At 47.1% G+C, this 10,074-nt stretch overlaps 1 protein-coding gene across 3 annotated transcripts in view; it reads left to right on the top strand.

Moving 5' to 3' along the window:
- The window catches only part of Dlgap2 (DLG associated protein 2), a 685,199-nt gene that overhangs the window by 599,062 nt on the left and 76,063 nt on the right, over nucleotides 1-10,074 (top strand). For all 3 annotated transcript variants that reach the window (XR_003378611.1, XM_005366239.3, XM_013353440.2), the window contains exon 7: nucleotides 3,508-3,719. Coding sequence is in view for 2 of the 3 variants with exons in the window: in XM_005366239.3 (XP_005366296.2) it covers nucleotides 3,508-3,719 (212 nt within the window). In the remaining variant the exon portion in view is untranslated. The remainder of the gene's footprint in view (nucleotides 1-3,507; nucleotides 3,720-10,074) is intronic.

The raw sequence follows: 10,074 nt of genomic DNA, 5'->3' as shown, positions 1-10,074 counted from the left end.
CTCTTTATGGAAACATGGTTTTGGTTCCAAAAGACAAAAAAAAAAAAAAAAGCCACCTCTCCATAAACCTGACAGTGTGAGCCTCTCCTTTGGTGGCAGCTGGCCTCTCTCCCCATCTGTCCTTTTCCCTGTAACCACCACCTGAATGCTTACTGAGAGATAAAAAATGCAAGCTTTCCTGGCCCAACCAGGAGCTGGCCACCAGTCCCTTTTTATGCTGTTTCTTCTGCTTGCACCGTTCCTCTGGCCAAATTCACACGAGGTGACCCGCGACACCTCCCATTCAGGAGCCTTTACTGGCCGCAAGTCACCAGCTTTCCCTGGAACTGCCACTCACCTTAACCCTCGTTCAGGCTAATCACACTCTAATCCGTCACCCTCCAAGTACGTCACCTCCTCTGAAATGTGACATCGGGGGCTCGGACGAAACTAATGCGCAACTTAGAAAAGCTCAGACTGCTTTGTAAATGTCAGTACATGGGGGAATCCTTGAAAAGCCTTTATCCCCCGTCCCAGTGTGGACACCTGCCACACACCTTACTGCTGTGCTCCTTCACTGAGGCAAGTCTGCCAGCTTTCTATGTCTTTCCCGCTGCTGTGGTTTGAATACATCCCTCAGTTCATGAATTGGAAAGTGAGTCCTCAGATTCACATCTGATGGTATTCAGAGGTACCCCTTTGGGGTGATGTGTCCTGGGCGTGGCCATGCTGATAGTGCATGCATGATGTAATGAGTGGGCTAGAAGGGGCAAAGGAGAGGCTTGTTTATCCCGTCTCATAAAAGGCCCTCGCCAGACATGAACAGATGCCAGCATCATGCTTTTGGACTTCTGAGCCTCCAGAATCACAGATTAAATCGACTTCTTTATAATTTACTGCACCTGTGCTACTCAGGGATAGGGATGCCTTCATAACCATCTTTTCATAGCTCAGCACAGATTCTTCTGAAATTCAAACAGTGCAGCCATTCCCAAGGACACACTGCCATCCTGGCTCCTTTCTTCGTCCTGCCGACTGACGCACAAGGTTTACACATAGCCTCAATGGGCTGGCACACCCTGGCAGAGAATCAGGGACACTGGTCCTGGGGTGAACATCCTAGGACACTGGTCCTGGGGTGAACATCTGGTCATGGTGTGAACATCCTGGGACACCGGCCATGGTGTGAACACTCTGGGATACTGGTTCTGGTGTGAACATCCTGGGACACTGGTCCTGGTGTGAACATCCTGAGACACCGGTCATGGTGTGAACTTCCTGGAACACTGGTCCTGGGGTGAACATCTGGTCATGGTGTGAACATCCTGGAACACTGGTCCTGGGGTGAACATCTGGTCCTGGGGTGAACATCCTGGGACAACAGTCCTGGTGTGAACATCCTGGGATACCGGTCCTGGTGTGAACACCCTGGGATACTGGTTCTGGTGTGAACATCCTGGGACACTGGTCCTGGTGTGAACATCCTGGGTCACCAGTCATGGTGTGAACTTCCTGGAACACCGGTCCTGGGGTGAACATCTGGTCCTGGTGTGAACTTCCTGGGACACTGGTCCTGGGGTGAACTTCCTGGGACACTGGTCATGGTCTGAACACCCAGAGATACTGGTCATGCATGGTGTGAATATCCTGGAATATGGATCCTGGGGTGAACACCCTGCTCTTCTGGTAAGTGCCACAGAGATGGCATTCCTCTGCCTGAATTTCTAGTGTGATGTTACTGAAGAGATGTTACTGAAGCACCAGATGAGAGCTGTCAGGTACCCCAAGAGTGAGCTCTTCACACCCCCTGTGTCCTTTCCCCAGTGTTCAAGCATAGCCGCTATCAAGATGCGGTATCTCTCTGCAAACCAAGATTCTCTATCAGTGGGTCAATACCTATTACATGCTGAACAAAAATCCTCTGTGTCAGTCTGCCTAAGTCTTCAGCTGCTCCAATGTGTGATCAGTGTGGCTTGTGCTTTGACGCCCTCATAAAACTTTTACCAAGCCCTCTTGGGGAGGTAGGCATCTTTCCTCGGACCTGTACTAGTGTGGCATAGAGCCAGGCCATCAAAATGTTAAAGCACTCAATGAATTAGCATCAGCACCTGCCCCTGCTTGTGCGTAGGGGGAGCCCCTAGCATTCTGTCTGTTAAGCCCCGCCCTTGATCCAAGATCTGCATCTAACAGTGTCAAACCTGGCTACAAAGTTGATTGCCTTCATTGTGCCTATATCTAAACAGATAGAGCCCGCTGAAATGCCCTCTTAGATCTTGTGAGTATTATGTTGCACCATGCCACACAGGATGAGTGGTAACTATGAGATCAGCCTGGCCAGCCTGAGGTACAGAGTGGGAGATGAATGCAGAGGGGCTCCTGACTCCGGCATGGAAGATATGGTAGCCCCACTTAGGTCTGTAGACCACCATCGCGCTCAGAGAGACTCAGAGCCTGGGGACTGACGCCTGTGCCTCACCTCCCTTTCTTCCTGACTCCGGGTGTGGAGACGAGCTGTAGGAACAGTCTGCAGTGTAATGGGATCTCCAGGCACAACACACCATGCTCTTCGGGGAGGAGCGCTGGTGCCTTCTGCTCAAGTGCCTGTCATCCCATCGGCCATCTGGGTCTCTGAGAAGGGCCAGAGTGCTTGGCTTCATACAGTGCTGGGCTGGAAGGAAAGCAGAATCCTTCTCCAGCCAATTTCGGAACATTGCTGAAAATCTCAACATTTTCCAGTGAAAACATCACTTTGAGGACTTCTTAAAGGTGGGGTTTTGTCATCCTCCTCCATCACTAGCATCTAAGACCCTCTTCCATAGCCAGGGTTGCTCTTTACTAGTCTTGGAGCTACTGGCAGAATCGCCCAGACTGGGCCATGTGCCTTGCCGAGGAGCTGCGCTGAGTTGAGGGGTGGGCTGCTGTTCTGAGAAACACAACACACACTCCTGTGAGATTTAGCTCGTTGCTCACAGGGAGCTCTTGAGTGGCAGGTGTGGAGCTGGAGTGCCGACCAGCTTCATTGTCTAGTGACCAAGTCGGCCTTCGGGCCGGACAGTAGAAAAGCTGAGAGCTGGCAATCTTTGAGTCATCTTTGGCATCCACAGTGTGCAGGGTATGAAGCTCTGTGTGCATGGGATTGAGGGATGTCTTTCATCTCCAGGTGCATGTGTTTTGTGTGTGTGATATGATTCCGCTTTGGGGATTAATCCTCTTCTTTATTAGCATTTACCACTAAAAGATATTTAGCAATAATGTAAATATCTCCATCATTTTCTCTTCCATTTCTCTTTTTTCTATGTTCCTAGTACCTTCTCACTTTTCCCATGTTTGTCTTTTACTTTTACAATGGAAAAAGTCAACGATTTCATACTAAGACCCGTTCAGGATTTGGAAGACTGTAAAAATGGATGTCTTTCTGTGTGCATGACTTAAAATGATAAATAGCCCAAAGGAGCTATATCTTTAAGAAACTGTGGGACACACTTCCCGAGGGTACAGTTGACATGCCCTGTCTCTGCTCTCTCCCAGGTGCCTCAGGATGACTGGGGTGCGTACCCCACCGGTGGCAAAGAGGACGAGATCCCCTGCCGTAGGATGAGAAGTGGCAGCTACATCAAAGCCATGGGTGATGAGGAGAGTGGAGAGTCAGACTCCAGCCCCAAAACATCTCCCAAGGTGACCCTCCGGCCAGAGCCCCTGCTGAAGTCCATTGTACAAAGGCCACTTGGAGACCACCAAACGTAAGGCGTCTTCTCTCTCCTGACTTCTCTCCCTCCCCAAGCTAGTTAGCCGTGGGTGAGCTGCCTCACTTTGAATTTAAGTGGACACTGTTAGAGCCTATGCATCAGTTATCCCATTCTTTTTGTTGCACTGATATCTTAGGATATTTTTATTACAATATTTTAAGGATTATTTCCTTTACTTGGCAGGATTATCATGTAATTATATCATGTTCTCCTTCCCTTTCCTCCCTCCAAACCCTCCCATATACTCCTCCTTGCTCTCTTTCAAGTTTGTGCCCTCTCTTTTCATTAACTGATCCCTAAGTACAGCCTGCTCGGTTTATATAATGTTATTTGTTATGTATCTTAAGAACTGATCATTTGGTGTCGGATAACCAGTTGAATGACCAATCAGACTTCGGTTGTTTATTTCGTAATTGTGGAAATAGGCTTGGGCAAGTTCTGTGTCTGGTTAGGTTTTGGCTTTGGTTTTAGAGGGGTTGGAGGGGTTGAGGTAAGATCACATGTAGCCCAGCCTGTCCTGAAACTCACTATGTTCCACGGATGACCCGGAACTTTTGATCCTTCTGCCTCCACCTGTGTCTGATTTGAAGCCTCTGTTACACATCAGGACCAGGCACATCACCCCAACGTTTGCATTAAAAGGGACATGTTTCTATTCAAATGACAGCATGGGTGTGTGACTGTCAGTGAGGACGTATCTGAGCAGGGGCTTTTCTGTGGACTCTCACTTCACAAGTGAGTGGTGAGATAACAGGTTTGGGTGAAGGTGGAGGAAATGGCTTGTTTTCACAGACATAAGATCAATAGACTTTGTATATTTGTTCAAAGGCCCATCATTGATAAGCTTAGCTTCTGAACTATAAACAACTAAAGCCCACTGGGGAAATTAGCTATTGAACTATGCACAGTAGAGTTGCTCTCGGCAGTTTCCCTGATGGCGTGTCCAGTGTATCGGGGAGGCTGCTTATAAACGCTGAGAACCACCTGGTGTCTCCTCTCTTCCCGTCTTGAGATGCCTGTCCTGTGTAAGTGGGCAGCAGCAGGTGACAGGCTGCTCAGTGTTCTGTGTGTTCTCAGAGCTGCTCCCTGTGATGCATAGTGAAACTTCAAAGCTCTGATCAGAGGGCTCGACTTTTGTACCCCCACCTAACCTGGTACTCAGTGCAGCAAGGCAGCAACACTACCATAAATTCTCCCATTAAACCCAATAACTCGTGAGCACTAGCTTTCAAAATGACAATTTAAAAGTTGAATTGCTGCAGAATCTTACTGGGGGAGCCATGCAGCCCAGGGAGGCCCATGTGAGCAACCTCCTTTCTTGGAGAGCAGAGAGGGGCTTCATGTAAATTGAACTGACCTTGTTCCTCAGCTTGCCTCTATCCAGGTCCAGCTGGGTTGGGGGCAGAGCCATTGCTATGGAGGAGGATGCTCTGGACTGCAATAAGACCAGACATAGAAACCACTTACGTTAACCGGAGCGTTTATTTTCTAATAAGCTACATAAATAGACCATTTTTATTCTAGAGTGTATTTATATTCAAAGACTGTTTCAAATGAAATTGATTATTCTAAAATTGCATTCAAAATATAATTGTAAATAACTGGGTCTGACAGGCCTCTCATTATTGTTTCCTTGTCACACCATAGAATTTCCCAGCAGGAGTGACTGACAAACACCTCCTAGCTGCAGAGTGATTCAGATGCTGAAAACAGACTCGGGTTTGCTCATCTCTTCGAGAGTCTGTTCTCGCCTGTGCACAGGCAGTTTGGGTACCTTTGGCAGTGTTCAGGAAAGCAAATGTGAGGGGAGACGAGCTGGGCAGTTCGCTGGGGAAGGGTCTCAAGGCTGACCATCATCTCCTCTTCCTGTGCTCTTGGGACCCTTCAGTGTTTAAGCACTTCCTAAATCGCTGTGCCGTCCCATAAACTAGACGGTGTCAGCAGACTATTAAAGCTGCCTAGCCTGGGGGTAGGGGCTGGAGGGGTGGCTAAAGGGGACTGGGCCTCTCGCTGTCAGTTATCAGTTTTTCTGTTGAGCTATGTAATGAAAATCCCCTCGGTGAAAGCTGCAGATATCCTGCTATTGATGTCGTTCCTCTTGGAAGAACAGAATTATTCTGCAGAGAGCTGTCTTGTCCTTCATCATTAAAGATTCAGTCTCCTCATTACTGGGTTGCAATGCATCCACACTGTTCACAAAGACCCTGTCACATCCCAGAAACGTCCCTAAAACAGTGCATGATCCCAGGAAGTCTTTCTCAAAGGAAAATAAAACGACACAGCGACCACTGGAATCCTTGTTGCAGCTAGGAACACGTGCCTCTAGGATGCTTGGACGCAGTGATCAGGAAGTCCGCCTGAGGCAGGTGGAGTCCTGCCCGTCTGCACACCAACCCCTGCTGTGCACAGAGCACCGACTGAGTTCTTACCACTCATTTAAATGTGAATTCTAAGCTACTACTGAATCCAATTTACTGCACTTTTTAATTAGCTTACGTATCAGCGCTGAGATACTTGAATTACCAATTCAAGTCTGTTATTATGAAAAGTAGAGCTAATAATTTAATTTGAGCCCTTTGCTTTGTTTTGCTTAGTTGAATTAAAAATCAAAAGTGTAATAATGTTGAACCTTGCCTGAGCCATTCGGCAATGGAGGCACCGCTTTGTATTTGTAGAGAAAGGAAGACTGACTCAAAGCCACACACATATACACTCAAAACTCACACTCGACATAGCATAAGTTCTTCTGGTGGCATCAAAGTCTTCATGCATCCGTGTTTCCTAGGAGACACATGAGTCCTGGGAGGTTTAGTCTTGATGGTCAACTGGCCTGAACTGAGATATGACTGGGATTAGTGAGGACTGTCATGTGGGGCAGTTACTAGGAGAAAACCCCTCCCCAAGGCAGGTGGAAGCTTCCAGTAAACAGCTTAGATATCAGAGCCCAGCTCCTCCAGCCTTCCATTGTAGACTCTTCTGAGAGCTTCTGGGCATTCAACACATCCTTAAACCTACTGAGAGTCCTGGTTTGGGAACCTGGCTCTCTGGTTCTCCAACATCAAGGCAGTCATGGTTGGACTATCCAGCCACGTGTGGAAGCCAATTCAGTAAATGCCTACATATAGTTCCTTTTAGTTTTTCCCCTGTAGATTACCCTTCCTAATCTCTTTCTCTCTCTCTCTCTCTCTCTCTCTCTCTCTCACTCTCACACACACACACACACACACACACACACACACACACATTCTATAGCCTTGGAATAGAGAAAAATGTTTAAATATTTTACATGAGAAAAAGCTTTAAGATACTGACCAATTTGAATTAGCTTTAATACAGTTAAACTAATTTGAGGCCAAAGGAAAGAAACCAACAAACCAAAGTGCTGTCAACAAGCTAAATGACAACAAAAATGGAAGGAGATTTTCAATGTGAGAATGCGTGTTTATATTCTCAATATATAAAGACATCTTAGGAATCAAAAGAGAAAAGTTAATTTAAACCCAATTATAAATAATTAAATCTTTCTGGAGAATACAGAGTTTGAAACTGAAAACCCTAAAAAAATTTTTAAGGCAGGATTTTTCTGTATAGCCTGGCTATCTGGAAACTCGCTTTGTAGCCTAGGCTGACTGACCTCAAACTCATAGAGATCCGCCTGGCTCTGTCTCCCAGTGCTGGGATTAAATGAGTGTACCTGGCCTAAAATTTAATCTGAAAATTTTTCTATGATACAACAACATAAAATAATACAACAGTCCCCTCTGCTTGACTGTGTGTCCCTTTGGAATACCTAAGAGCCCATCCTGAGGAGGCTGAGGTGGATGAGCATTCTGTTGAAGAAAAAACTCAGCAGGGTAGCTCTCAGAGACAGAGAGAATTGCCCCAAGCATTCATCCCAAACTGTTCAGGTTGGGAGGCATGGAAGAGACAGCTTTTTCTCTGGGGGGAGGTCTACTAGCTATACTCCATCCTAGACTCAGAGAAAATATTTTCCATAAGTTAAAGTGAATGAAGACTTCCCCAAGCAAAATCAAACAAAACGCTGAGAAAGAATCAACTTGTGAAGAAGAAGAGTGAAGGGTTTCACCCCAGATTGAGTATCAGCCCTGCAGAGACTCCTCACTGATGCAGACTCTGTCATGGAAGCTAAATTGTCAATCCCTTTGAGATTCCAACCTCCTTGACTCTGTTGCATTTTCGAGTGTGGGTCTCCATGGTATATCTGGGCTGCCAAAGCCTCCTTCAAGAGCTGGTAATGTGACTCAGTGGATAGAATACTTGACTCCATTCACAAAGTACTGGGTTCCATTTCTAATACCGCATAAACTGGGGGTCGTGGTGATACTTACCTGTTGTCCTGCACTCTGGAGTTGGAGGCAGTGAGATCAGAAATCCAAGGTCATCTTTAGCTACATAGCTAGTTTGAGCCTGGGCTATAGGAGATCTTATCTCTTGTCTTTAAAAAAAAATCCTTGTTTAGATCAGCCTGCAGATGCCCCCAGCCCTGACACTTGAATCACAGTCTGATCTCGCATCTGTATTTCTAGCCAGCCATGTGCCCAGCAGCACCCTGCACCATTATGGCAGATTCTCCATGAGCTGTCTGACCTCTGAGTATCTGAGAATCTTTAGTCCTTATCGTCAAACCCGATGCCAGCTGTTTCCTGAGCGCACCAGGGACTCTAGCACACCCCTTTCAACAGCAAGCTCAGGATGGTCCCCTTGGAAAGTCTGGAGGAGATTCCCTTGCCTTCTAGTCCATGGGAGCACAGCATTTCTTGTCCACCCACTATCCTATTTCCCTTCTGTCACTGTGATACGAGAGCCTAATCAAAAGCAACAGAGGAGAGGAAGCAGTTTACTTGGCTTACCATTCCAAGTAGCATCCCTTCATTGGGAGGGAGGTCGAGGCAGAAACTGAAGTCATTTTAAGTTCAGCATCAAGAGCAAAGGTAATGAACGCATCCTTGCATCCTTAGCTGCTTCTCTTTCCTCATTCTCGTACTCTCCAGGGCCAGCCTGTGGAGTGGTGCTGCTCATACTCAGAGCAGGCCTTCCTGTTCCACTTAGCTTTCAAGGCAGGACAAGCCCTGTGGTCATACCCACAGGCAAACCTGTTCTAGACAAGTCTTCAGTCCTTCCCCCAGCCCTCCTCGGGTGACTCTGGGCCATGTCAAGTTGACAATTAACGTTAGCCAGCACACCTCCTTACTGAGCTTCCCATGAGTCCACCTTCTCGGGAGGGCAGGGGCCATCTTCTGCTGCATTGATGCCATGCACTCATGGCTTACCATATTGCTGAATGTATAAAAGTAATAATTTAGGAATCTCATGCATGGACCATTGCTAGAAAACCCAACAAATAAACTGTTACTAGAGACACCTGTGAAGTAACCAGCCTTAAGAAGTGACCATAACAACCGGCAGGAAAGGAGAGCCTATACAGCCAATCCATGCTTACCTGCTTCTTACACTCTGCGTTATTAGTCAACGGAGCCGATGCCTCCAGATACCACACCTAAACCAGCAGTGTTTCAATTAGCAGGAAGCCGTATGCTCCCTGGTAGAAGGTTCCTATCCCATGGTTTCTGTGGCTATCCGATAGATTCCAGATTCATAATTTCTGTTGGAGGCCAGGGTGGGTTTCAGTGCCAGGCCGTGTGAAGCTCTTGCCAGCTCTGTGCTTGTGTTTGCATCTCTGAGTCCAGCTCTCCAGTGCCAGGCTGCTCTTCATGACCCCAGCAGGGACATGGCTTCTGAGAGGTGGCTGAATACTTGGCATATACCTTTCTAGTCTCTGCCATTGGGAAGCAATGCCTCGGCACACTTGGCAGTCTGTGACACGGTGCCTGCACCTTGGGATGTACCCCTGTGCTGCCAGGGTCTCATCCCTGGTTGTTACAGGAATTCCTCCTGCATAGCTCTGACCTTATTCCAGTTGTTCTACCTGACTTCAGTTTCTATGTACACCCTGTTGAAAGTCCCGTTTTAGTATCTTTTTCCCTAAAAATTTGCCATTCTTAAAGTCTAATTTTAAAACAAAGAGGCTAGACTGATAGCTTCATTGATGAAGGGCTTGCTATGCGAGCTTAAAGAACTGAATTCAGAGCCAGGTGGTGGTGGTGCACACCTTTAATCCTAGCACTTGGGAGGCAGAGGCAGGTGGATCTCTGTAAGTTCAAGGCCAGCCTGGAATACAAGAGCTAGTTCTAGGACAGGCTCCAAAGCTACAGAGAAACTCTGTCTCGAAAAACAAAAACAAACAAACAAACAAAAAAAGACCTGACTCCAATCCCCAGAAGCTGCATAAACTAACTAGGTGGGACATCCTTCTCCAGTGACTAGCCGT

The sequence above is a fragment of the Microtus ochrogaster genome, unplaced genomic scaffold, assembly GCF_000317375.1.
Source record: "Microtus ochrogaster isolate Prairie Vole_2 unplaced genomic scaffold, MicOch1.0 UNK7, whole genome shotgun sequence".
Taxonomy (NCBI): domain Eukaryota; kingdom Metazoa; phylum Chordata; class Mammalia; order Rodentia; family Cricetidae; genus Microtus; species Microtus ochrogaster.
Note: the sequence above shows the minus strand (reverse complement) of the source record. Positions and strands in the feature narration are given on the sequence as shown.